The sequence below is a fragment of the Juglans regia genome, chromosome 5 (genome assembly GCF_001411555.2).
Source record: "Juglans regia cultivar Chandler chromosome 5, Walnut 2.0, whole genome shotgun sequence".
In the NCBI taxonomy this organism is placed as follows: Eukaryota; Viridiplantae; Streptophyta; class Magnoliopsida; order Fagales; family Juglandaceae; genus Juglans; species Juglans regia.
The window spans coordinates 61,460-85,743 of NC_049905.1; the positions used below are offsets into that span (position 1 = coordinate 61,460).

A 24,284-nucleotide genomic window follows, 5' to 3' on the forward strand; every position below is an offset into this window, starting at 1 on the left:
GGATTACACTTGTAGTTGCTTGTAAACTATATTTTTGTATTGTTGTGAATTTGTAAATGAGATATTTAAATGTATTCGAATAAACTGTTGTAATGCATGTTTATCGTTTTTAATAAATTGTGCTGTGATGTCATGTAGCTGTTTGGAATTGTGACTGAATATGTGGGTGCGTGTGTATCACGACCCCAAGCCAAGATGGGGCATTATCTCAGTGGAGCTCCTCTGGTCACTCGGGAGCGTAACAGACTGACGTGACATCCCTGAGTTGTCGCAGGGCGACGACGGGAATGGACGAGACGGTAACGCTCTCGTACCGATTCCGTGACCTTTTGGCTGGCAAGGTTAGAGGATGCTTGGCCATGTACGCGGTGGGCGCTGAACTGGGTGTAACACCCCCTCCCCGTAGGCTAGGTGTGTCACGTATTTTTTTATGAAAAATAAACCCGGCAAGCGATTCTCTAATTTCACAATTTAAAAATAAGCTGAAATAATTTATTGAAATAAAAGGTCTAATAAAATGTCTTCCCAAAAAAAACATTTAAGAAATAACTGGATAAATTCGTCATAAGAGACACATTTTATTTTAAAAGTCTGAACAAAACTAAAATGCTCCTTCTACTCCTGGCCTGCCTGCTCGTAATCATCATCTTCACCTGGGTAATTAAAAACATGAAATAAACTAAAATGAGTCGATGACTCAGTAAGAAATCTATCATAACGAAAACATAATAAACATAACATTTTCATAAGAACTTTCATGCTGAACTTAAAATTCATGACTGTTCATGCTAATGCTTATGCTATGTATGACTAAATTATCTGAACTAACTGACTGATTTATCTTACTTATCTGACTGGCCAACACACTTAACCCTGTGTGCAAGGTTGTGCACCAGCCCCACATCCCGCTGCAGCAAGGGGAACTGCTGATAGTATTCTAGCATACTATGGTGGACCACGACTGAGTTCGTGGCTTGCACACCACCCTGAAACTGAACTGCATTGGTACCATGCATCTGAATGGCCATCTTATTAACTGATCTGATTTTTATCTTACACTTGAATTTAAGATGGCTTATGTGTCTTATACACATGAGATGCATGACCTAATACATACATAACTATAATTTCTGAAACTAAAACATGATGCGGAATGACATGATCATATGCTATGCTGGATGACATGCTTGCACATGAGCGGTTCATAAATAATGGCTATCAAAGAACTGGCTTGAATGATACATACATATAAGCTAACTATGATGATCCTAATTTATGATCCAATTTACTTACCTCGATGCGTTTCTTCTTGAATAATACTTCGTAACTTGAGACCTATATTCAATAAATAACTATCACTAAATTATTTGGAACTAAAATAAATGCTAATATCCTACTTAACTAAATTCGAAATTCTAAAACATAGTCAAACCAATATTTGTTTAACACTAAAAATCAATAATTCATAGTATTTAAATTACTTAAAATACTAATTTATAATTTAGTAGAAATACTCGAGCTATTTTAAAATAATTCACAAAAAACTTAAATTCTTAAACTAGTTTCATTTCTTAACGTAATTATTAAATCTTATAAGAAACTTAATAAATTCCATTAAATTCTTAACATAGAAACCTTATTAAAATCTTTACTAAATTGACAAAAGAAATATTAACTCAAATATTAGACTTAAAAATTATACTTTAAAACATCTTTCCAATTCTTTAAACATTTATTAAAAAGAACCTTTAACTAAAAATATTTATTTAATAAACTCAACTAGTAATATTAAACTCAATATAAATCACTAAAGCAATTATTAAATAAAATAAGATCAAGTCTAATTTAAAATATAAGTTCGAATAAATATCACTATAATCTGTAAAAAGGGTTAAAAACTCTGGCCCATGAAAATAACATTATTACAGGAGCCCAAACCAAATAAATAAACCCATCCCAACCTCAAACGGGCCTAAGGCCCAAGGCCCAACAAAAGAAACTCACGGGTTCTTCAAGAACCCGAGTACTCGGCAACCAAAACAGAGAGTTCGGGAGAGAGGGTTCTACGATGGAAGAGCTTACCGAGAGGGGCTGAGGGCGACGGCGGCGCTGGGCTGCAGGGAGCGACCGGCGACGCGACAGGAGGGTCTCTACGGTGGTGCGACGCCGTGACACAGAGAGAGAGAGAACCGTTAGTCCGAAAACATCCCGAAAACTACCGAGAAAGAAAGAGAGCTGATGGCGGTCGAGGCCTTACCGGAAAAGAGGTGGCTGAGCTAGGGCTGGGCTGGTCGGCACCGTCTGTGACGCCGGAAGGGAGTCCCGCGCCTCTGAGTGGCGTGGAGTTACTGCGAGAAGAAGTGGTTGGCTGCGGGTCAGAGAAGAGAACTCCAAAACAAGTGAGTTTTCTTTGTATTTTTCTTGTGTTTGAATCAGATATTCTAGATGGATTTATAAAGACGGTAGAAAGGCTATCTGATAGGGTTTTTCTAATGAGAGTTAGACTCCTACTAGGACTCGAATTTACACACTACGGCAGGGTTTCAAATTTGAAACAAAGTGGATGAACTTACGGATTGGTGATTTGAATTTGTCAAACAGCGGCTAACCAAGTGATGAGGTTCGGAGACTAGAAAATTTAAACTTTAATTTCAAAACACACATCGCAGTGAACGTAATCTGAAACACTTTAAAAATCCTTATTAAAACAAAACTCTAACAAATCATGAATAGCAACTATAATAGAAATATAGAGATAAAATTAAATATAAATTCTGATAAAACTATACTCATAAAAGTATAAATTCTAAAATAAAAGTTTACTAGGAAATATTACTAATATACCCTATCACCAAAACTGGTATGTCACACTGGGCATCGCTCGTTATGAAGTCTCATGCATGGACGTTACCCGTGGTGTGACGATAAGAGCTAGGGTATGCGGACGGTCCATAGGGGAGACCGTGGTGCATGCATATTAATTAATGGTTATGATTGGACCAAAATAAGATTTTTGGCGTGAGTGATTAAAAATGTATTTTTGTGAAAAAAGAAATGAGGTTTTGTTTTTCTACATATTTGTCTGTATGGGGACACATGATTTCATTTATATGCTATAAATCTCTTGGATGTTGTTTTTGGTTGATTACTTGCTAAGATGTCATAATCTCATTGTGATGTTTTACTATACGGTTCCGTCTTATGGTACCATAGAGTCTGACACAGAGCCCGAGGGATTAGCTCCGCTGGAGGTTTGAGTTGCTGAGATATTGTTCAGCGCTATGGGATTTGTTTCCCCTATGTTATTTCATGTCTTTAATTTATCTGTCAAATGACTGTATAATTCTCATAAAGTTATTTTACTGTTTTTGAACAATTCTGATACTTAATAAAGAAAGACCATTTTATTTTCCGCTGCAAATATTATTTTTGTACACTTATTGCATGTTGTACACACTCTGAGCACTTGGTCGTTGGGGTGCGTGATCTGTGTGGTCATCATCCCAGTGTCACGAACTCCACAAAAATAAGACGTGGGGGTCGAGGAACTGGATTAAATACCCAGACCCTTTCTCTTTCTCCCTCACTTTTCCCCCGGCTCTCTCTTTCCTCCCTCTCCTTCAGCGTACATCGTACGCAGCTATCCCCCATGCCCGATTCCTCCACTTCCAAGCCCGGCGCCACTGTGCGCCGGTAAGCCTCACCGCCTCTTCCACCGGCACCACCTCACTTCGGCAAGTCCCCCCACACCGGTCTCCCTCTCTCACGCTCTCTTTTTCTCTCTCTCGACAATGCACAGCCCGAATGAGCTTGATGTTGCTGCGCCACCGTGCGCCACTACCTCCTCGGTAGCATCCCTTCCCACCGGCCATTCTCCTCCAGCGAGGTCGGCCTCCATCTCCCTGCCGTTTGCCCCCACGAAGTCCACCTCTCTCTTGCACGGGTTCTCCACACCCACGACAGAGCTCCACCTCCTCCGACCACCGCACCACCACCAGGACCTCCTTTGGCCACCGACCACCTCTCCTAGCCATCCCCGCATCTAGCCGAGCCACCATGCATGCTCACCTTCCCTCACTCTCTCACGGACGCCCACTCCCCCTTAGGCCACCTCCACCACCGTACGCCACCACCCACGACGTGTGACCACCCTTTCCAGCATCCTCAGGCCACCACCGACCCATCCCAACCACCCATGGCCCCGATCTGCCACTTATGCTCTCTCACTCTCTCACGACATCTCTCCCTCTCATAGACGGCCAGTTTCCCTGCTCCACCACCGTGCCACCACCACTGAGCCTCCACGGCTCCACCAGCAACCTCCATTGACCTCTCTTGGTCTAACCCTAAGCCTGAACCACCACTTTATGTGGTGGGCAGCCACTACGCACGGTGGACAATCACTGCGCTTGACTAACCGCCATTGCACACGGCCAGATCCGTCGTGCTATGCTACTTGCCACCATCACAAGGCCACCATGAGCCCTTCCAAGACCACACTAAGCTATTCTAACGCCCAAGCGGCCACCATACGGGGGTTAGCAGCCACGTACGACCCTTTCGACATCATCGACTGTGACGATCAGTCGATGGTATAACCCTCTATCCCTCATTATTTATGTTAGATGTTGATTAGTTGATTAGGTTGTGGGATGTGCTATTAATATTTGTGAAGTTCGCTGTATTGTGATGTGTTGTGTAGTGAAGTGTTGCACATTCTGTGTAGTGAAGTGTTGGGCATATCTGTGTTGTGCGCTGTGAAATATTGGTCGTAGTTGGGAAGTGTGTTGTGAAGTGTTATGGACTGTGCTGTGTAGTGTGGTTGTGGAGTATATGTTGTATTGGTGACATGGTATGTGGAATGGGAAGAGTACGCGCTGAATGTACTCGTAGAATGTACTCCATGAGATGCAGAGACACATCGTGTGGCGTGTCGCAAAGATAAGGATGGTTGTGTGGTTGATGGGCGTAGAGTGTGGTAAGTAGTGTCGGGAACTGTGGAACAGTATCCCAAAGTAGTTATAGTGTAGCCTATAGTCTGAGGTAATAGGTGTCACCGTGTAGTTGACTCATGGTTGGGAGTATGTGTGAAGTGAAAGAATAAGTGTAAGAGTGCGCAATGAAAGCATGACTGGAGAATGTCACGAAGTGACATAGTTACCATAAGTCGTGCTTATGACGGGTGAGGAGTTAGCGTAGGCTTGGCTCAGCGAGATCGTGACGAGGTGTCACGATGTGTTAGGAGTACGTGAGGAATCGTACTCGTAATGAGTTAGAAGTTGGCGTAAGAATGGCATAGTGGGATGTCAGGTGATGTGACAAGGTCAGGGTGTAGCTTGGAAGTAGTCTCAAGCTATATGACGTGACGTAAGGCATGGTTGTGAACGGAGTCTTGTCGTGTTAAGTGTTGGGATGAACTTTCAAAAGGAACAGATAGCATGAAGAGTCATGCTAACCGGGTTAAGATAAGATTGGTATCAGAGTATGGTGCTTGTTTATACGAACAGGTGATCGACATGTTATATGTTGGTCTCAAGTGATAAAGGGGTAAGGTACATGTGTAATCTGGTTAGACACATGTGTCGGACGGAGTCACCATATGTAATGGGTAATCTGTCCTGAGCACAGTTACATGGTGCTTAAGTCTCAAAGTTGGCTTAGAGCCGTATGGCTTGTATGGATGGGAATGAGGATTTAGTATGGGCTAACTTGCATAGAGGCAGTGATGGGTGTATTGTTAGGATTGGGATGCGCGATTCCGTCGGTCTGAATCATGTGTCAGAATGTGGTTAATAGAAAAAATAAGACGAATGTCTTAGTATCTTAAACTTAAGGTGAATCACCTTAGGGGATGAGCACTCGAAGTAGAACGTCGAGTTTGGAAGAGGTAGTGATCGTAAGTGGTCCCCTAAGGGTTTAGCATAGTAAAGGGCATGTAAGAGCACGAGATAGAAAGAGAGTGTTCCAAGTGAAGCATAGTTCTATTTTTAGTTTAAGTTGCTTATGCATTAGATAGAGAATAACGTTAAGGTTATGTGTATGCATGTAGGTTTTCATCTGACACACACAAGAATGGACTGCATGGTATGAAAGTAGCATAGAGTCCAGGTAAATATTGCATTCATACTCCTCTAGAGTTTTTTAAAATATATGAAAAGGAAAATGAAACGCTTTTCCTTTAAGATGCTTTACGAAAAGACACGAAAGACGTTTTAACGAAAAACATGCTAAGTGTTTAAAGGTATAAGTATGTACAGCTCCTCCTTGGCAGCCCCTTGTTACACCCAAAAGTATTAATTGTATGCATGCGAATGGATGACTATACGCAGTATCTATTGTATGTATTTTCTAAGAAAATGAACTGATGTTTTAAGAATGCCATGAACTGATGTTTTAAATCTATTGTATGTATTTTCAAAGAAACGAAAAGAAATGTCGAGGCCTGTGCCTCAAGTTTTAAACTGATGCTTTAACTGACGTTTTAAATGATGCCTTGAAAAATGATGTTTAAGCCCATGCTTTTAAATGACGTTTTTTATGAATGAATTGATAAATGAAAATGATTGAAATGAAATGATTGGACTGAATGAAAGGACTGAACTGAAAGAATGGACTGAACGTTTAATGTATGAAAATACATAACGGCCAAATGAATGAATGGAAAGAGTACCAATGAATGGGCAGATTGCAATGCTGGGTAAGTAATACTGGTAGTACACCCAGTGCTGCCCCTGATTGAAAAGAGATTCCCAACTCGTGGCCATGGGCGAAGTCCGGGTCCAAAGGAAGACCGCTAACCCCAATACACGGGGCGTAATAGTGTATACCGGCCAATGAAATTGATAAGGAAGAATGTATGAATGCATGAATGCATCGAATTCTTGAAGAAATGAAGGCACTAACGGAGGAACGTTTTACGAAAAGAAAACTCCTTTCAAAAGAAAAATATTGTCCAGTGATGTTTTCAAACGAACGCACATATGCATGTATGTATGTACGTACAATATGTATAGAATGATGAATGCATGAATGAAAACCTATGTTATTATATTTTAACTGTATGAAGTAATGCTTACGAGTCATCGACTCATTTTAGTTTTATATATGCCCCTTCCCCCCACAGGGACAGAATGAGAAGTATGCGTCAGGACGGACACGGCCCATGTGGAAGAACACAGAAGTCTAGGCATGAAAGTTTAAATGTATGAGGCATTTTTATTGTAAAAATTAATATTTTTCGCTATAAACCTCTTTTATTCGCAAAGTATATTTTATTTTATAATGTAGAGTCTTGCACCCTGGGTATGGAAGTAAAAAGTTTTAAATCGAACGGTAATTCCCGTCGTCTTTTCCAAAATCATTTTATAAAAAGTCACGCCACAAGGACGGACGTTACAATCCCATCAAATATAAACACCCAAATACTATTCATACACACTTTTCAATTTCAAAGAGTAATGCTAGAGAGAAGCCACTATAGCAGTGCACACTTTGCACTCACTGCGTGGCTGCTTCTAATTGATTATTCTCAACTCTCATTTGGGGAGATGTGTGGTCTAGATGATGCCACATCATATGTGCAAAATGGATGCTCCTAATAGTGGCTTCTCTCTAGCATTACTCTTTCTCATATCATCTGTGTAATCAAACGAGGTATTGGCAGTAATAAGATGAAATGAAAAATTGTGAGAATTCTATCAAGAATGATAAAATGATTTGTCAATAGTAGTAAAACAATTTAAGTTAAGATATTTTATTGAGTTTTGAGAAATGAAAAACATTTTGAATAAAAATATTAAAAAATTAATATTATTATTGTTTTGAAATTTGGAAAAATAATTTTTGTGTAAAATTAAATCTATAAATTAACATAACTTTATATAATATGTTAGACCTATTTATAATAAAAATAATTTTATAATCTAATGTATTACGTTAAAATATATCAATTTGTTTATATTTTTTTAGTTAAAACATAAAAAATAAATAAATAAATTTCGGGCGAATACCACATCTCGACCTCCGCCCGAACGAGAGTGCAAATTGTCCGCAAAATTCCTCTTTTTAATTTTTTAATTTATATTTTTTTAATATTTTTAAAAAGTATAAAGAAAATATAAATATATTAATAATATATTTCTTAATCGGTAAATAAAAAAATGTAAAAAAAAATTAAATGCTTCAACAGTCAAAATAAGAAGGTAAAATCTAAAGAAAAAGAGTCGGATTGCTCTGCCGTCTAGAGTAGCCCGCTCAAGTTGTTGGATTGTGCATTTGAGTTTTTTTTTTCTTATTTTTTTTTTATAAATTTTAACATATTTAAATATTTTAAAAAAATAAAAAAAAATTCTCAATACACTTAAAATTACTTTTTTAATTACTAAATTTAAAAATAAAATTCCTATTAAGCGGTCAAATGGAGCGGTTGATTAGAAAGGTAAAATAGTTTTATTCAAAGAAAAATGATAGAAAATGTAGACATTCCACGCTTCCGACCCAATAGCAGGGCCAACACGTCTTCTACGTCTCAAATTCCCATTCCGACATCCAAGTTTGGGCAAAAAAATAAAAATCAATTTTCATCCCGGACGATCGGACGGCGATCTGCGATAGATTTAGAGTTTGGCCGCAGTCGGGTAAGACAATTTGGTTGACTGCTTGTTTTCACCCTTTACTTTCTGGTTTCCGTTTGACTTTTTTTGAAGTGATGATATAATTTGAATTTCTGGTCGATTTACGTGTGGTCGTATATCGGTTTGCTTGTGATTTTGGTTTGGATTTCTGTTCGATTTTCTCGGGGTAGTGATTTCATATTGATTAGTAGGACTTTGATTGATTTGTGGTTGCCAGGGTGTCAGTTCCAATACCTAAATGCTTGGAATTTGTTTTGGGGTGAGATTTGTGCGCCATTTTGGTTTGATGTCTGAACGATGAAGGATGGTTAAATTCTATCAAACCTAATGCGATCCAGTAGTTTAGACGAATTGAGTTTTTTCCATAAGGTTTGAAGATGCGAAATATTGTTATTTTCTTTATTTCTTTTAATAAATATAATATACAAAATATTTTTTTTTTCCAGATTACTATTCAACCAAGAAAAATGAAGGGTTTTTGGGTACATGGTGGAGTTCATAGTTCTGATTTAGTGGAATAGTAATCATGGGGTTAATCTCTGCTAACCTGATTTTTTTAGTCAGTAAAAAGTCTGCCTACCTGATCTGAATTTTTGTTATGATATAAGGGTTAAGATGTTTTATTGCGTTTTGGAAAAGGAAAGAGAAAAAGTTGAATAAAAATATTATAAAGTTAAAAAAATTGTTCTAATATAATTTTTTAATATTACTTTTATTTTGAAATTTGAAATAGTTGTATTGTTTTTTGTGTTTTGTTTGAAAGTTTGGGAAAGTTGTAACGATTTGGTAATGATGCACTTAAATTTGTCATACCCAGCAAATGGAGATGTATTTTTTGTACCAAGCATCCTTCAGGTGCTTCTGAGAATAATCAAACATTTTAGTTTCTCAATGGCAACTTCTACTGTAAAGAGTTTTCTTGAAAATGGGATCATTTAAAAGCTATTGTGAGTGTTGTAGAATATCTTACTTTTCTCTTCGTACACATCTACGATGGGAAGTCTATTCCGGTGACTCCTCTCCAGAATCAACCCTCTTTAGTCTTTATGTTTATTTTACAGTCTTGTGATAGACATGGGCTTCCTTAAACATCTCTTAATAGAAACAAAAGTATTCATTTTATCAATGGAGGGTGGAAACTATTGTTGCATCACGGAGAGGGGTAGGAAGGTAACCAAGGAGATGATGCTCAACCATGCCAGTGCTTGCTGGCTGGCGAACACAGTAAAGGAATTTTTTTTTTTTTTTTTTCCTTCTGGGGGAAGGAAAGATTCTTACAAGCTTATTAGGTGGAACCAAAGCTTTGTTTGCTTATAGGCGTTCTAATGCTTATGGGCGTTTCTTGGAAGTAAAAGATTATGGTGGTGGTAGTGGGGGTTGAGGTCTTTTAGCGATCCCGGAAGGGACGGAAGGAAAGGGCTGGAAAGTTTTGTCTATGGAGTTAAAGAATGTTCTGTCAAGGCATGCTTTGAAGGCTCCAGTTTTGGCCCCACAACTGGACAGAGAGGAGGACGAGGGGAAGGAGACGGAGAGGCAAACCAAGTCGTATGTAGAGGCGGTGTTGGGTGGTGCAACGAAAAGGACGGAAGTGCATGGAGGTATGAGCCACCCCTTGGCGTTACAACAAGGTGGAAAAAACAAAAAGGAGTACATAACAGGGGAACATACAAGCGATAATGCAGAGAAATACGGCAGACGTGATGTACCCGAAATGGGGAATGAGACTCTGTCCTATGTCTGTTAAGAGTAAAGTAAGGTGCAGAGGGCTCTGTTTAATTTGAAAGAGGAAGTTATCAGTTTAAAGGAGGAAATGGAATCACTAAGGAAGGAGATAGAAGAGCTGATCTCCAAAGTAGACAAGGGCTTGGGCGTGGGCGTGGGCCAAGGCCATCGGTTTCTAAATACTAAAATACTTGGTGGCCGGAAGACACTCAAGCCTGTCAAAGGAAAAGGCCAAGATTGGGTTGGGCTAGAAAGGTGCAAATCAAATTCTTGGGTATGAAATGGAGGCTAAAACAAGTTGGACCTAGTTTTGAAAAGGGCTCAACATCTAGGCCCGTATCACAGCCTTGTGGGAGGCCTGAGGAGACACCCACTTCTGCGTCTAGGCCCTCTATGCCTAGGCCCATGGACCCACTTCCGATTCACTGGCCTGAGGAGACACCCCCCTCTGCGTCGGTAACTCCTGTCTCCGATTTCGGCAGCACCTACGCTGTCCAATCTCTGTCGGTACAAATAGAGCCGCTGCAAATATGCACAGTGGTGCCTACGGAGCACATGGGTGGGCCATCAGATCTCGTGGTGGCACAGACTCAGGCGCTGGCACTATCTGGGCTGCCTCCTGTCACCATGGCGGCAAAGGTTTTGGTCCTGGCATCGGAGAAGGCTACGACACCGAGTTTTGCAGACGAAGAGATTACAGAGGCTCTGAGAGTCTTGGAACACTGCGGGAAACCACAGAAACCATTGGTGGAACCTTTTGAGTTGGTTGCCAACCGTCGTTCCATGCTGTCTACCATTCGGATGCTGGAAAAAACCTGTTCAGCCAAGAAAACTATTTGTGGTTAATGGAAGTGCGGATTCAATGGGTGAAATGGGGGAGGCCGAATTGACATTGGGTTTTGTTTGAGGCTAATAAGGACGGGGAGGAAGAACCTATTCCTCTAAACTCTTTTCATCCCAACGTGTCAGGTTGGGTTATACAGAAAGTGATGGAAATTAAACATTGTGTAGGGATTACATGCGAGGATTTCGAAGCTGAATTTATGGCTTTACTTACAGCCATAGAGGTCGGGAATGCACAATCCAAATCCGATCTATCCCTTAATTTGGTTAAAAAGAGGGAAAGAGAACTCAAGAGGCTTACGTGGGCAATGAAAGATGATGGTGGAGAAAAGAGCTCTAACCGGGAGCGTTGCAAGGGGAGGGGTGAGATAGTTGCTCTATGAAGCCAAAAATAATATCATGGAACGTGAGGGAGCTGCATGAACTTAATAAGCGGATCTAAGTTAGAAACTTATTTTGCCAATGGAAGGGGGATATTATTTGTTTACAGGAGACCAAGTTGGAAGCTATTACAAGACAACTAGTCCGCAGTTTATGGAGAGGGCAACATGTCAGGTGGTCTTACTTGCCATCTAAAGGAGCATCCGGGGGAGTCCTAATTATGTTTGATAAAAGAGTGGTGGAAAGGGTGGAGGAATGTGTGGGTGACTTCACTATGGCATTCTTTTTTGTGAATCTAGAAGACGGCTTCAAATGGGCGTTCACTGGAGTTTATGGCCCAAATATTGATTCAGAGAGAAGGCTATTGCGGGAAGAATTGGCGGGACTTCTTAGTTGGTGGGAGCTACCAAGTTGCATTGGGGTTGACTTTAACATAATTCGCTTTTCAAGCGAAAGGTCGGGTGTATCCCACATCACTCCTACTATGAGGGATTTTTCTGATTTCATTTCAGAACAGTAGCTTATGGACATTCCATTAACAAGAGGCACAATTTACTTGTTCCAACAACCGAGAATTCTCATCTTGGTCGAGGATCGATAGATTTTTGTTAATTCCAGAATGAGAGTTACACTTCCTGGATGTAGCTCAAAGAAGATTATCTCATTTATGCCCTGATCACTTCCCCATCATTTTAGATTGTGGAGGCATCCAAAGGGGTAGAAGGTATTTTAAATTTGAGAATATGTGGCTTAAAATTGACGATTTTGCAGACAGGGTCAGACAATGGTGGACTTCTTACAATTTCCAAGGCTCTCCAAGTTTCATAATGGCAAAAAAGTTTAAAGCGCTGAAACAGGATCTGAAGTAATGGAATGAACAAGTTTTTGGCAATGTGCTTCAGCAGAGGCGCCAGCAGAGACGCTCTCTTTTGGAGGAGCTACAGGGCCTGGAGGGCGAGGAGGAGGCCATAACACTGATGGAGGAGATTTCATAGAGACAGAAATCAAGGGCGCTCTAGCTCAAGGAAGTGTACGAAATTTTTCCATAGGGTGGCTAATTCTCAGAGGAGGAACAATGCTATTAATATGCTGATGGCAGATGGGGCAGTTTCTTCGGATTAGATGGTAATCAAGAACCATATCGAGCAGTATTACCAACAACTCTTATCTGAAGAGCACAACTGTCGACCAAAACTGGATGGTTTAACTTTTTCAGTAATAGATCAGCAGAGTGCTAGGTGGCTAGAGAGGCCATTTGCAGAAAAGGAAGTGTGCAAAGTAATCAAAGGTATGGCTAATAAGGCTCCCGGTCCGGACGGGTTTACCATGGGCTTCTTCAAGCTTGTTGGGTGGTGATTAAGGAAGATCTTATGCAAGTCTTTCATAATTTTCATACTAATGCTAGATTTGAAAAGAATCTTAATGCTACATTCTTAGCACTCATTCTCAAAAAAATGGAGTCTACGGATGTTAGAGACTATCGCCCCATTTGTCTTGTGCATGGGGTGTATAAGATTCTATCCAAAGTGCTAGCGAATAGATTGAGTTCGGTGGTGGAAAAGCTAATTTTGAAGCCACAAAATGCATTTTTCAAAGGTAGGCAAATCCTCGATTCGGTCCTTATTGCAAATGAAGTTTTGGATGGACAACTTAAATCTAGAGAACCCGAGTTGCTTTGCAAATTAGACATGGAGAAAGCATATGACCACGTCAACGGGCAGTTCTTACTTTATCTACTTGCAAGATGTGGCTTTGGGGGAAAATGATAGAAATGGGTAGAATTTTGCATCTCTTCAGTTCGATTCTCTATCTTGGTGAATGGCTCACTGGTGGGATTCTTTAATTCCTCTTGTGGCTTGAGACAGGGGGATCCACTTTTTCCTATACTTTTTTTATTTATCATGGAAGCTCTCAGTAAGATGATTGAGGGCCTGGTGGACGGTGAGCTACTCTATGGTTTTTCGGTGGGGAATGACGATCTTAACATTTCTCACTTGCTATTTGCCGATGACACTCATCTTTTGTGGTGCATATCTTGGGCACATTCAATCTTTGAGAGCTCTACTCCTTTGGTTTGAAGCTACATTAGACTTGAGAATTAACCTTTCAAAGGAATTAGTGCCAGTGGGGGTTGTCCATGAAGCGGAGAATTTAGCTTCTCTCTTGGGTTGCAAGGTATAATCTTTGCCTCTGAAATATCTTGGCTTACCATTGGGTGCTTCCTTTAAATCTGAAAGGATTTGGAATGGCGTGGTCGAAAAGGTAGAGCGCAAATTGGCTTCATGGAAGAGGTTATATTTGTTGATAGGTGGTGGGTTGACTTTGATTAAAAACACTATTTCAAACTTACCCACTCATTTTTTGTCATTGTTCCCACTTCCCACAATGGTAGCTAACCACATTGAGAAGTTACAAAGGGATTTCTTGTGAAGTGGATTGGAGGAAGAGTTAAAATTTCATGTGGTTAATTGGTCAACGGTTCGTACTCCAATTTCTGGGGGAGGATTGGAGATTCGCCACGTGACGAAATTCAATCAAGCCCTATTGGGTAAATGGTTGTAGAGGTACCAACACGAAAGGAGGACCCTATGGAAGTCTGTTATAGATTCACAGTTTGGAGAGGCTTGGGGACGATGGTGCTTGAATGAAGTACTAGGCACACATGGGGTGGGGTTGTGGAAATATATTATGAGACATTTGGAGACCTTTCGAGGACATGAACATATTGTTGTGGGCGATGGTTCTCGTGTCAATTTTGGTATGACAAATAGTGTGGTAACCATAGCCTCCAAGATACATTCTCTGCTATCTTTGAGCTCGCAAGAGAAAATGATGCAGTGATTGCCGGTCTTTTGGTCTTTTCCAATGGCTCCCCTCAATGGAATATTGATTTCATTAGGGCAGCCCAAGATTGAGAGTTGGAGACTATTACAGAGTTCTTTGCGGCATTGTATTCAGTAAGTATGCCAGGGGGCACCGGCGATAAGATGCACTGGAGTCATTCCAAGAAAGGTAATTTCACTGTTAGATCATTTTACCAAGTTCTAACGAGTCCTGGAATGACCATGTTCCCGTGGAAGAGTATATGGCAAACGAAAGCTCATTCAAAAGCGGTTTTTTTTGTTTGGACAACATCACTGGACAAGATCCTAACTACAGATAATCTGAAGAAATGCTGGGTAATTGTGCTGGATTGATGTTGTATGTGTAAGAAGCTTGGGAAATCAGTAGATCATTTGCTTTTACATTGTGAGGTGGCTAGGATCATGTGGGATGATTTTTTCACGAGAATCGGGTTGTCATTGGCCATGCCTCTTAGATTGGTGGATTTCCTTGCAAGCTAGAGAGACCTTCACGGTAACTCATAGGCGGCGGCCATTTGGCAAATGGTTCCTATTTGTATGTGTTGGTCTATTTGAGGGAGAGAAATTCTAGAAGCTTTGAAGATCACGAGAGAACAACGGATGAGCGAAAAATTTTCTTCTTTAAGTCATTGTTCTTATGGGCGGGGGCCATAGTTTGTAATGGACTAAGTGTCCATAACCTTCTACTTTCGATTGTTAGCTAGGTGCTTCTCATGCATACTACCTGTGTACCTGGGCTTTTCCTATTTCTATGAATAAAATTTTTTTGATTAACCTAAAAAAAAAAATGGTTAGATGAAAAAGTTGAAGACTTGAAATTGGAAAGTGTTTTGTGTTTGAGTAATGTTTGTGAAGGAAATTATGAGAAGTTTTGAGATGAGATGAGATGTTCTCAACTTCTCTCAATTCCCAAACATAGCCTTAAACAAATCAGTATCCAACAATCCTAGGCATTTGGATCAATCATTAGGTCTTAACAATTTGTATAGGAGTTTATTTATGGAAGACTTTATTTATGTGGCCATTGCTCTAGAGTTAAATGGTCTCAGCTTCCATGATTTCCTTGTAAAAATTTCTAGTTCTTAATTTGGTATACCCATATGTATACTTTCGGTGTATTTGGGCTATGCCTATCTTTATCAATGCAATTGCTTCTCACTTATAAAAAAAATCAATTTGTATAGGAACATGAACCATGCCACAAATTCAAGTCATGGAGAGGGTGACCTATAGGCTAGATTAAAAGTTCTTCGTACTATGCATAGGCATGGTGTCAATGACTCAAACCATTGAATACCAGTTTGATTAAACCTTTAACCTTTAGAATTATAGATTTTTACCACGCTTTCAAATCCAAAGTCCACGGCATGCTCTATCCTCGCTGACTTAGGCGCCGTTTGGATAGTGAGTTGAGATGAAAGTTGAAAATTGAATAAAATATTGTTAGAATATTATTTTTTTAATATTATTATTGTTTTGGGATTTGAACAAGTTAAATTGTTTATTATATTTTATATAGAATTTGATAAAGTTGTAATGATGAGATGAGATGAGATGATGTGAGGTGAGATGAAACACTTCTTGTATCCAAACGGGGCCTTAATCGTAGCCATTTCTCTTTTGGAAGTTCTACTCATCTATCAGTATTTAATGGTTTGACACCATGCCCCCTTTTCTTGTACCGAGATATTTTAATCTTGTCTATAAGTTGCCCCCTTCGTGACTCGAACTTGACTTGGCCCCGGCTCTTATATCAATAGTTAAGAGTCTAACCATTGATCAAAAAGCCCTCAGATTGTTGGATACGAGTTTGGTTAAACCTTTAACCCTCGAGATCACAACAATTTTAAATGGTTTGCAACGGGTTGTAGGATGGAACAGACACTATAGAGTTGCGATGGTAAAGCCAACCTTGGTTTTGAAGTTACAACATGTATATTGGTCGGGATTGTTTTAGAACTGCATCTTTATGCTATTTGGATATTGTGGGCATTCCATTCCATGTCATAGTAGGGCAGTAGTTCATTATTTGGAATATTGTAAACATATATTTTACATGCCAGGTTGTGCTTAGTGAATCATGGAGGCTCGAATGGTGATGCATCACATCTCTTTCCTGAATTTAAAATTAGTCTGTCTTAAACTTTGAGTTTTGTGTTTTAGTGGTTTATAATTTGGGTATCCTTTTTATTCTTTATTGGGTTTATGGACAAATGAGTGTAGTTATGCCTTGGGTTTTTGGAAGATTGCTGTAGTGTATAGGCTGTCTGAAGCTGTTTATTGTTTTCAGTTCACGCATTCTACACTCATCTACATTATTTTGTTGAACCTGACTTTTCTATAGTTGTTTTTAAGCTTTTTATTTTGTTTTTAAAGTAGAAAATCCATTTTGCGATTGTTGTGATTTAAGATCTGGATGTAAGATCTGGATGATTTTGGGTGATCAAATTTGATGTTGCACTGATTATTTCATGCATATTTTTCACCAAGATCTTGTTGATTTTGGGTGATCAAGATTGCTTTCTTCATTTTACCTATCAAAAAATTGATGCGGATTATTTTATGCACATGTTTCACCTCTTTATTTTTATTTATTTATTTGTCTTACCTATTTGTTTATATTATCATTATTTGATTAAGCACTGCTGCTCACTTGCAAATGAGAAAGATCAGGCCTAAAGTTCCTATACATTTTCTAAATAGCTTGGAAGCTTGTTTGTTGAACAGTTATTGGCCATAACAGCCTGGCATACTTGGTTCTTTTCCAATGGATAAAGGAGTGCCTCCTAGCCTCTTTGTTAATGATGGTTCATTCATGGAGAGGTTTAAACAGCTTCAACAAGAAAAGGAGAACGAAAAGGAGAACAGTGACAAACTTAAGGTGTCTAAACCGATCAAAATTAAATCAGGGCCATTGACTGCAACCATTAATAAAACAAGTGTGGATTTTAAGACTAATGATGCACGCAAGAACCCCCAAGCTGCTTCAGGTGGCAAACTTGCTTTTAGCTTGAAACAGAAGTCGAAGATTGTGGCACCTCATGTTAAGTTAGGCGCAGATGAAGAAGATGAAATTGATGCCAGGAAAGTTTCAGATGATGCACCAATGAAACGCCAGAAATTAGGTCAAGAAGATGCCTCTGAGAATTCATCAAGACAAGTGGATGTTGGTAATACTGCTTATATAATTGTTCGTTTATCTGGTTGGGTTGCTGGGGACGGTCTATAGATCTCTTGTATTTTGATTACATGTGGAGCAGAATTAGGGAAAGATTGCCACTACTTGCAGTTAGCTTTTTGTTTCAATGGTTCTTTTTTAGCTCTAGGTTTATATATATATTTAAAAAAGTGCAAATTCAATCAGTTGTACTGCATATCTCAAAACTGTGCAGGATAGAAATTTATTTGCCTTTACTTATAAAAAAAAAAAAAAGAAATTTATTTGCCTTAGTCTTGGAGGTATGCTTCCTTCAAGTCTAAGGTAAATCATCAGCTTTTCACGCCCCATTGGTGAAAAGCTGATGATCTACCTTATTCGTGTGATGGGGACACGGATCCGGGGTTTAATCGGGTAAAAAACATGTTGCGTTTGCAGTCTTCATAGTTCCTCGTTGTCAAAAAAAGAAATCCATTTACCAACTTCATATTTCTATTCAGTCATAATGTTTCAAGTCTAAGTAGCTCTTATGCGCATTTGCCATATTTCTATCTTTCTCTGCACCCCCTTTGTGTATGGTTGGTTTTTTTGTTTATTTTTTTTCAGTGAGTTTTTGCTACTCCCTTTCTATATTAATCATCAAGCAGCCATCTTTATTTAATGGTGTAACAAGATTTTCTTACATGATACAATATAAGTTATGATGAAAAGACTGATATTGCCCATCCTAGTTCACTCATCACTATTTGTCATTTCTCAACTATTGTGATCAAACCCCTAGGGGTTGGCTCAAGTGGTAAAAGCCTTGGTCTTGGTGGTGTGCTCCCTTTAGGTGTAAGGTTCGAATCCGTGAAAAGCAAATGATTTATCTAATTTGTGTGATGGGGACATGTTACATGAGTCTAGGGTTTAACCTGGTAAAAGACATTGCATTTGCACGATCTCTGGGATTCCTCGTCATCAAAAAACTTTTGTGATCATTTCTCTAATAAAAGATGCATTTGACGTCTTTTACTAATTTGAAGGCACCTTATAGTCCAGTCATGGTTTTCCAATGCACAGTGTATCATAATTAGGTACCTTACCACCCTCTTTGGCTGTTACATGGGAAAGAGAGATGAAAGTAGGGAAATGGAAAGAGTATAGAAGAGATTTTGTTTGTATCTTTATGCATTATATCTTGAGGAAATCATCTGGGTATTTCTCTCTACTCTTGAAGTGGTATGAATGGAGAGGACAAAACATTCTTGAATTTTTCTTGTCTCATGACTGCAGCTTTTACCTTTAGAACCTATCAACATTGGTGGAAAGAGATGTTCAATGAAAGATTTGGAAAATGTGGCAAGCCTGCTACAAGAGTAATTTGCATTCCCTTGTTCATGCTCTCGGTATTAATCAATTTATAAGTGATATGCAGCACCTCCTTCTCCAAGTGATCTTACAGTGAAGAAAGTTGCTGACAAATTAGCAAGTTTTGTGGCTAAAAATGGAAGGCAACTAGAGCATATAACACGTCAAAAAAACCCTGGAGATACCCCTTTTAAGTAAGTTCTTTATTACATTGGAGCTCAGGCTATTTATTGGCTTATGTTCTCTGTGCCTTTAATCTGAGGTGTTTCTGTGTACAAGTAATTTTCCACTTGTTAGCGTTTGTAACACCACCCCCCCCCTCCAAGAATCCAATGCTCCATAAAGGCGGTGCTATATATTCTTTTGCAGGTTTCTGTTTGATGAGAGTTGTGCAGATTACAAATACTATGAATATCGGCTGGCTGAAGAGGAAAAGGCCCTTTCACAGACTCTGGAACCTCAAGCATCTCATAATGGTTGGTACTTCAATCTTGATTAAGTGTTAATTGTGGTTCTTGCAAATGGAAATTGTACCGGGCGACATTTTCCTCAAACTTGGTGCATTTTATTTAGTCGTATCCTTGCTACCGAGGAGTGTGCCCCCCCTTCCCCTAAAATCATTGGCATATTTTCATTCTACCTCCTATTCATGTTAAAATTTTTAGTTTATATAACAATTCTAAAAACTGTGATATATATATATACATATTCATCAATTTGTAAGTTTTCTATCTACCTGCTTAAGGGAAATATAATTTCATGTTTGAAACAAAATATTGGTGAATTATATCTGAACCAAAGGGATTTTTAATCAAACCTTTTGGTTTCTATTTTTGATAACTAATGAATTTTATTAGAAGGGTAGGGGAGCATAATCCAAGTACATAGGAAGTATACAAAAGAAACCACCCCACTTAGGGGAAATAGGGAAAGCAGGAATGCATATTTACAGTTGGAGTAAATTAAGTTAAAAGTTAAAAATAAAGCTAACCCCTTGGGGTTGGCTTAAGTGGTAAAGGCCTTGAGCTTGGGGGTATGCTCCCCCTAGGTCTAAGGTTCAAATCCCCTTGGGTGCAAACAATCTCTAGGGGTCATCGGACTGGGAGATTTTTTCCTTGAATTACCCGAGGTGCACTTTCAGGAAACTCCTTGCCGAGGGTCTGTGCACCCCCAAGATTAGTCGGGATGCTGTTCTCGGACACCCGGTGCCAATAAAAAAAAAAAATTGACCATTAACAATGAAAGTTAAGAACAAAAACTTTTTGCTAATTAGAATTTTTTTTAACAATGAAAGTCAGCCAAATAGAACCGCCTACCACCTTGGAAAAGTTTAGGATCCTGAGAGAAAATCAGGATCCTATTATTTTTCGTGATCCTGAGAGAAAATCAATCGCTACTGCTTCATCCCCCAATTGTTATTTAATTATTTAATTATATTAATATTTATATTTCCTGTTCCTACTACTGTTATTATTAATTTATCATCATCATCTTCATCATTACTGCTTCTGTTTCATCATCATGACATTGCTTCTACTGTTGCTGATATTGTTCCTTCTTGTTTTTTATGTTTATTTCTTTTTACTGTTTTCTAGGTGCTACAAGCACTTCAGCTTCTAGATCCACCAGTGTTTCCCAAAGGTCTTTGCAGAGGCACTATCAAACCCCTGCTTCTGCTTTATATGATGCCACCGAGGATCTGAGAGTTCAAACATCGGCCGGAAGATCAGGTAATGATATATAGCATTTTCCCTCTCAGTTTTCTACGGGAAAAGCGTAATAGACGAAACGTGTAATTATGACTTTTTTTTGTCCAGTTGGTTTGAGTTGGTTCTTTGATACATTAGGGTCTCTGTCTTCAGTATTTGGCTCATTTTTGTTACTGGTTCCTCTTTCTTTGTCTTAGTACCAGTTGGCATGAATATGATTTGACTCCGAACGAAATACACAAATTTTACACACAATAGTTTCATACAAAATTATTGTTGAGAGATGTTAGAGTACAAGTAGCTATTCCCGCCCCGCCCCCCCAAAAAAAAAAATAAAAAATAAAAAGAGTCGTGTTAGCAGATGTTGAGTATGATTGATCTACATAATCAACCAAATGGCATCTTATATGCTCAACCCAAACTAATAACTTTCCTTTTGTTTTCCCAAAGACAATTACTAATTGCATGCTTTTCTTGGGTGTACCCACCCCTCTTGCTCCAACTATCTTTTGAGAAAAAGAATTGTGATGGGATTCTAAGAGACTTCCTACAGTTCCTACAGAAATGAGGTTTTCCTTCATTTACTTGTCAGAAAATATAAAAGAAAAGGGACTAAGAAATTGAAATTGTCGAGGATAATCCTTTTATCTTGTTGTTGACTAGTCAATGATACATTTAGAGCCCCATTGGAACCTTGTAAAGAGCAAGAACTTCTCATTCCCAAGCAATGTGGAATCTCATATACCACCTACCATTATCCTTATCATATGGGGTATCACATTGATCCGGTGGCAAGGTATTTTTAAAATAATTGTTTGATTGTTAAGGAACATAGTGTGATTTTGCTGTTCTTTTAGAGTGAAGGTTTATGTGAGGGTTTTAGAATGCCTTCTACCCTTAATTCAAATTACTTGCCTCAATTTTTAGACAGGGTGTACATATTTTGGTGTGTCATCAGTACCTTCTTGGGGCATACTTATATTTTGCTTATTTGTTATCATGTTGCTTAGAGATACCATCCAATTTACGAAGGCTTCTGATTGACTTCAATACTCGTATGTGTTTCTTATTGTAGCTGAAGTTAGTGCACCAACAGGTGCAGATCCTATAATGATGATGGAGTTTTACATGAAGAAGGCTGCACAGGAAGAGAGATTCAGACAACCTAAACAGTCAAAAGACGAAATGCCTCCACCCGCTTCTCTTCAAGGTCCATATTTGCTCCTCAGTATAACCAAATATGCTTTAGTTTCCTTGAATCCATTTTCATTTGAGTCATTATAATTGACCAACTATTTTATCTCAAGGTTTGATCTTGTAACTTTGCTTTTCCCCCTTACCATGAATCTCTCTCTCTCTGTACAGGAGGTCCTGCTAAGAAAGGGCATCACATGGGTGATTACATCCCACCAGAAGAGCTCGAGAAATTCTTGGCTTCCTGTAATGATGCTGCTGCTCAGAAATCTGCCAGAGAGGCTGCAGAAAAGGCTAAAATTCAGGCTGATAATGTGGGGCATAAGCTCTTGTCCAAAATGGGTTGGAAAGAAGGTCTCTCTCTCTCTCTCTCTCTCTCTCTCTCCCTCTTCCACACACACACATGCAAGCCGCACATACTCACGCACTGAATTTATAGATTTTGATCATCTTTTTTTTTTTCCCAAATCTTTATCTTCTCCATTTTACTTGGCGAGGAGTATACCATGCATTGAGTTAATGCCAGCTCAAATGCTGACAGGTCTTCACAGTTTTTGATTTAGGAAGCTTCTTTGATGTAACTGTTGCTTCAGAATATTGCCGAGATGCTGGGTTGGTTTTTTTTTGGCTGAGAAACTGTGTAACCATTGCATGAACTGCAGGTGAGGGTCTGGGGAGCTCCAAAAGTGGTATTGCAGATCCGATTATGGCAAGTAATGTTAAGATGAACAACTTGGGGGTTGGTGCTCACGAGCCTGGGGAGGTGACTGCTGAGGATGATATATATGAGCAGTACAAGAAGCGGATGATGCTTGGTTATCGTTACAGACCAAACCCCCTGGTATCACCTCTATTCCTCTTTTTGCTCCAGCATTGTAGATTATGTGAAATGAATAGTGCTATACGTACTTACACTTTTACTTACAAGACTCATTTTGTTAGTATTCTTTTAAAATTCAAATTTTGAATTTCAAATTTTATGATTTTCAACGTATCAATAAATGACACGTGGAGAAGTAAGTTTTTTGTAAATTTTTCTAAAGTACATTTAGCATTTTTCATGCGGAATATATGTCTACAACCATATTTACGAATGAGTTGTTGTATTGCCTTTTTGCTGTATCCTTTACAGAACAATCCTCGGAAAGCATACTATTGAGAAACTGCGCTATGGAAGGCTGGAAGCTTGCTTGTCAAGATTGTCTTGAAGAATATTTGAAGCCTACTTGTCACTATTCTCTTCATGAATATTGTGAACTTAGATGCTTACGTTGTAAAGGAAAAATGATTTGCTTTCATTCTGGCAAATCAAAATAGTATGCTTGTGCTCTTGCAAACTGTGAATTCGATTGAAATACCGTAGACGGTATTCTTCACAAAAATAGTATTCTTGCATATACAAAAGATTGTAGCAAGTTGCTGATACCGTGTAAACTATGTCATGACAAACGCAGCAAAAGGTGCATCGGTTGCGCAGCTTGCCTTCTCTAGTCAGAGTGGTCCTCTTTAGTCAATTTATTTCGAACGTTTTCTAATCGAATTAAAAAAATAAATTAAAAAAAGCACACCCACCTATGTTATCTTTTCTTTTCTACTAACAAGATTTCTTAAATCTAAGTCATTATTTTTTTATGGTTGACATTTTGTGAGGACAGTTTTTATCATTTACATTTTTCAAAATATGATACTAGCATCTATAGTTTTTATTTTTATTTTTATACTTATGGGATAAGCTTGTGCATAGTTAAAATCACACCCACCTATGTTATCCTTATTTGGAACAGGTGCTGGATATAGGATTTTTACAACTCGTTTGGCCAAATTTGGTTGTTTTCAAATTTGAGATTTCTTAGGTATATATTTTCAAATGATCATTGTAAAATTAAAATGCAGTTTAACTTGCTCCATTTATACACAAAATGTACGTAGCCACTTTCTCACCAAAACAATATCAAGCATTAAAGTATAAAATACATGTGTGAGTTAAAAATTGCCAAATAGTCTCCAACAAAAAAATCATTTCTCAATGCATTCACTGATTCACTACATTATCAAAATCAGAGTCTATTGAATCAAACATTCTCCAATCATCCAATAACAGATTGGATCAAAATGATAATCTCCCCCAACCCTAAACTAACACAAGACCAACGTCAAACCTTCCAGTTTTTTGCATATACTGCCAACACCAACCAATGAATCCCCTCATCTCTCAAGTCCAGAAAACTTGTCACGTGACCAATAAAAATTACAATCAATAAAACAATCATAAAACAATTTCATCCCCCAACTCCTCAATTTAATCACATCATCCATAACTCAAAAAAAAAATAACATATTTTAGACGGTGCATGTGAATCGGGAATGGGGAACTTTACTTCGGCGGCAGACTAGGTGTGTGACAAATGAACGGTGACGGAAAATGGCTTGA

At 38.8% G+C, this 24,284-nt stretch overlaps 1 protein-coding gene and 1 long non-coding RNA gene across 3 annotated transcripts; one reads left to right on the forward strand and one right to left on the reverse strand.

Annotated features, from left to right (window-relative positions):
* Positions 1 to 1,293: 1,293 nt before the first annotated feature.
* LOC108987938 lies at positions 1,294 to 2,680 on the reverse strand. The gene is made up of 3 exons (XR_001995604.2): positions 2,258 to 2,680; positions 2,083 to 2,150; positions 1,294 to 1,335 (listed from the first exon to the last, which is right to left on the reverse strand). It is a non-coding gene; the product is annotated as an uncharacterized LOC108987938 (long non-coding RNA).
* Positions 2,681 to 8,467: 5,787 nt separating this feature from the next.
* LOC108987922 (SURP and G-patch domain-containing protein 1-like protein) lies at positions 8,468 to 23,362 on the forward strand. Of its 2 annotated transcripts, none has more exons than XM_018960992.2 (9): positions 8,468 to 8,636; positions 17,171 to 17,613; positions 19,018 to 19,144; positions 19,320 to 19,426; positions 20,546 to 20,680; positions 21,735 to 21,869; positions 22,025 to 22,207; positions 22,516 to 22,694; positions 22,986 to 23,362. In XM_018960992.2, exons 2-9 carry the CDS (start codon positions 17,211 to 17,213, stop codon positions 23,010 to 23,012), a joined length of 1,296 nt encoding a protein of 431 aa, XP_018816537.1. In that variant the 5' UTR covers positions 8,468 to 8,636; positions 17,171 to 17,210; the 3' UTR covers positions 23,013 to 23,362. The 2 variants fall into 2 exon arrangements, with proteins under 2 accessions (XP_018816537.1, XP_035546015.1); XM_035690122.1 differs by having other exon boundaries at positions 8,488 to 8,636; positions 17,147 to 17,613.
* The last annotated feature ends 922 nt before the right edge of the window (positions 23,363 to 24,284 follow it).

Coding starts and splice junctions, on each gene's coding strand:
- LOC108987922 (XM_018960992.2), top strand. CDS start 17,211: ATGGATAAAGGAGTGCCTCCTAGCCTCTTTGTTAATGATGGTTCATTC. Junction 19,145..19,319: donor CCTGGAGATACCCCTTTTAA/GTAAGTTCTTTA, acceptor ATTCTTTTGCAG/GTTTCTGTTTGATGAGAGTT. Junction 22,695..22,985: donor GTTACAGACCAAACCCCCTG/GTATCACCTCTA, acceptor TATCCTTTACAG/AACAATCCTCGGAAAGCATA.